Raw genomic sequence first — 974 nt, 5'->3', positions numbered from 1 at the left:
GTGACACAACAAAATACATTTATACAATCATAGATAAATTAAAACTAATGAAATTGATTTACTTTTTTTTTTGTAATAGTTTGCGTTATTTTGTAGTAGTTTTTAATTTCTTGTTCAGCCTGTTCTATTATGTTTTATTGCTTCCCATCTAGCATAGCTATGCTAGTAGTGGGTAACAAATATTGTAAAGTTGTCTTATTATAATAAAATGCTGTTGTTGGTGGTATAATTTAAAGTATTTTTATAGCTTGCTTTAGCATATCTTCACTGTTCCGGAATAAATTAGGAAAAAAAAACGATTAACTTGAAACGAAGAAAACCAGTCTTACTGAGAATGTTAAGGTAGGATGAGTTTTAGCCCCCTAATCTCGCCATGAACAGGTTCATCCATGAAAATCTTGCAGTTGTAAATTAGGAAAATAATTTAAAGGACTTAAAAGGTAACATTTTGGGCAGAGTTTTTCGTAGTTAGTACTTTTCCTGCTTTTAAGACAAAAAAGGGAAAAAGAAAACCAGTCTTTTGCTTGTCATGGTATTTAAACCAGTCTTTAACCGGTTTATTCTCGGTTCAAACTACTATACAACGAATACAACGAATACAACAAACTATGACTGGCACAATAAATAACAAACACTCCACAAACCAAATCCGGCACCTTGGACCGTGGAACACCTTTCCACGCCAGTGTTCTTACCTATGCTAGACGCATTCAATATTCACGCAATGGTCTTAGATCTAATTTGGGCTCTCGTGGGCTAGTTCAAAAGGTAAGATCTTGATAAACGCGAACCTCCAGGTCAACGAAGAATGTCCATAGTCACTGGAAATTAACTACAGCACAACACTGCAGGGTCTATCAATAACCTGGCAATTTTCTTATATTTCTACTCGCCATTTCTTCTTCCTCCAGCTGTTTCTTGAATCTGTTTACCTTTTCTGCAAATTTTACAAAGGAGGCAAGCGAAGTTAAAAA

General features: G+C 34.6%; 1 protein-coding gene across 1 annotated transcript in view; it reads right to left on the bottom strand.

Moving 5' to 3' along the window:
• Window positions 1-974, bottom strand: part of LOC137973632 (kinesin-like protein KIF2A) — a 31,642-nt gene continuing 30,668 nt past the window's right edge. The window contains exon 28 of the mRNA XM_068820479.1: window positions 1-937. Coding sequence (XP_068676580.1) covers window positions 858-937 — 80 coding nt within the window. The 3' untranslated portion in view covers window positions 1-857. The remainder of the gene's footprint in view (window positions 938-974) is intronic.

This window comes from Montipora foliosa, chromosome 10 (assembly GCF_036669935.1).
Source record: "Montipora foliosa isolate CH-2021 chromosome 10, ASM3666993v2, whole genome shotgun sequence".
Taxonomy (NCBI): domain Eukaryota; kingdom Metazoa; phylum Cnidaria; class Anthozoa; order Scleractinia; family Acroporidae; genus Montipora; species Montipora foliosa.
This window is presented reverse-complemented; position numbering and strand designations above follow the sequence as displayed.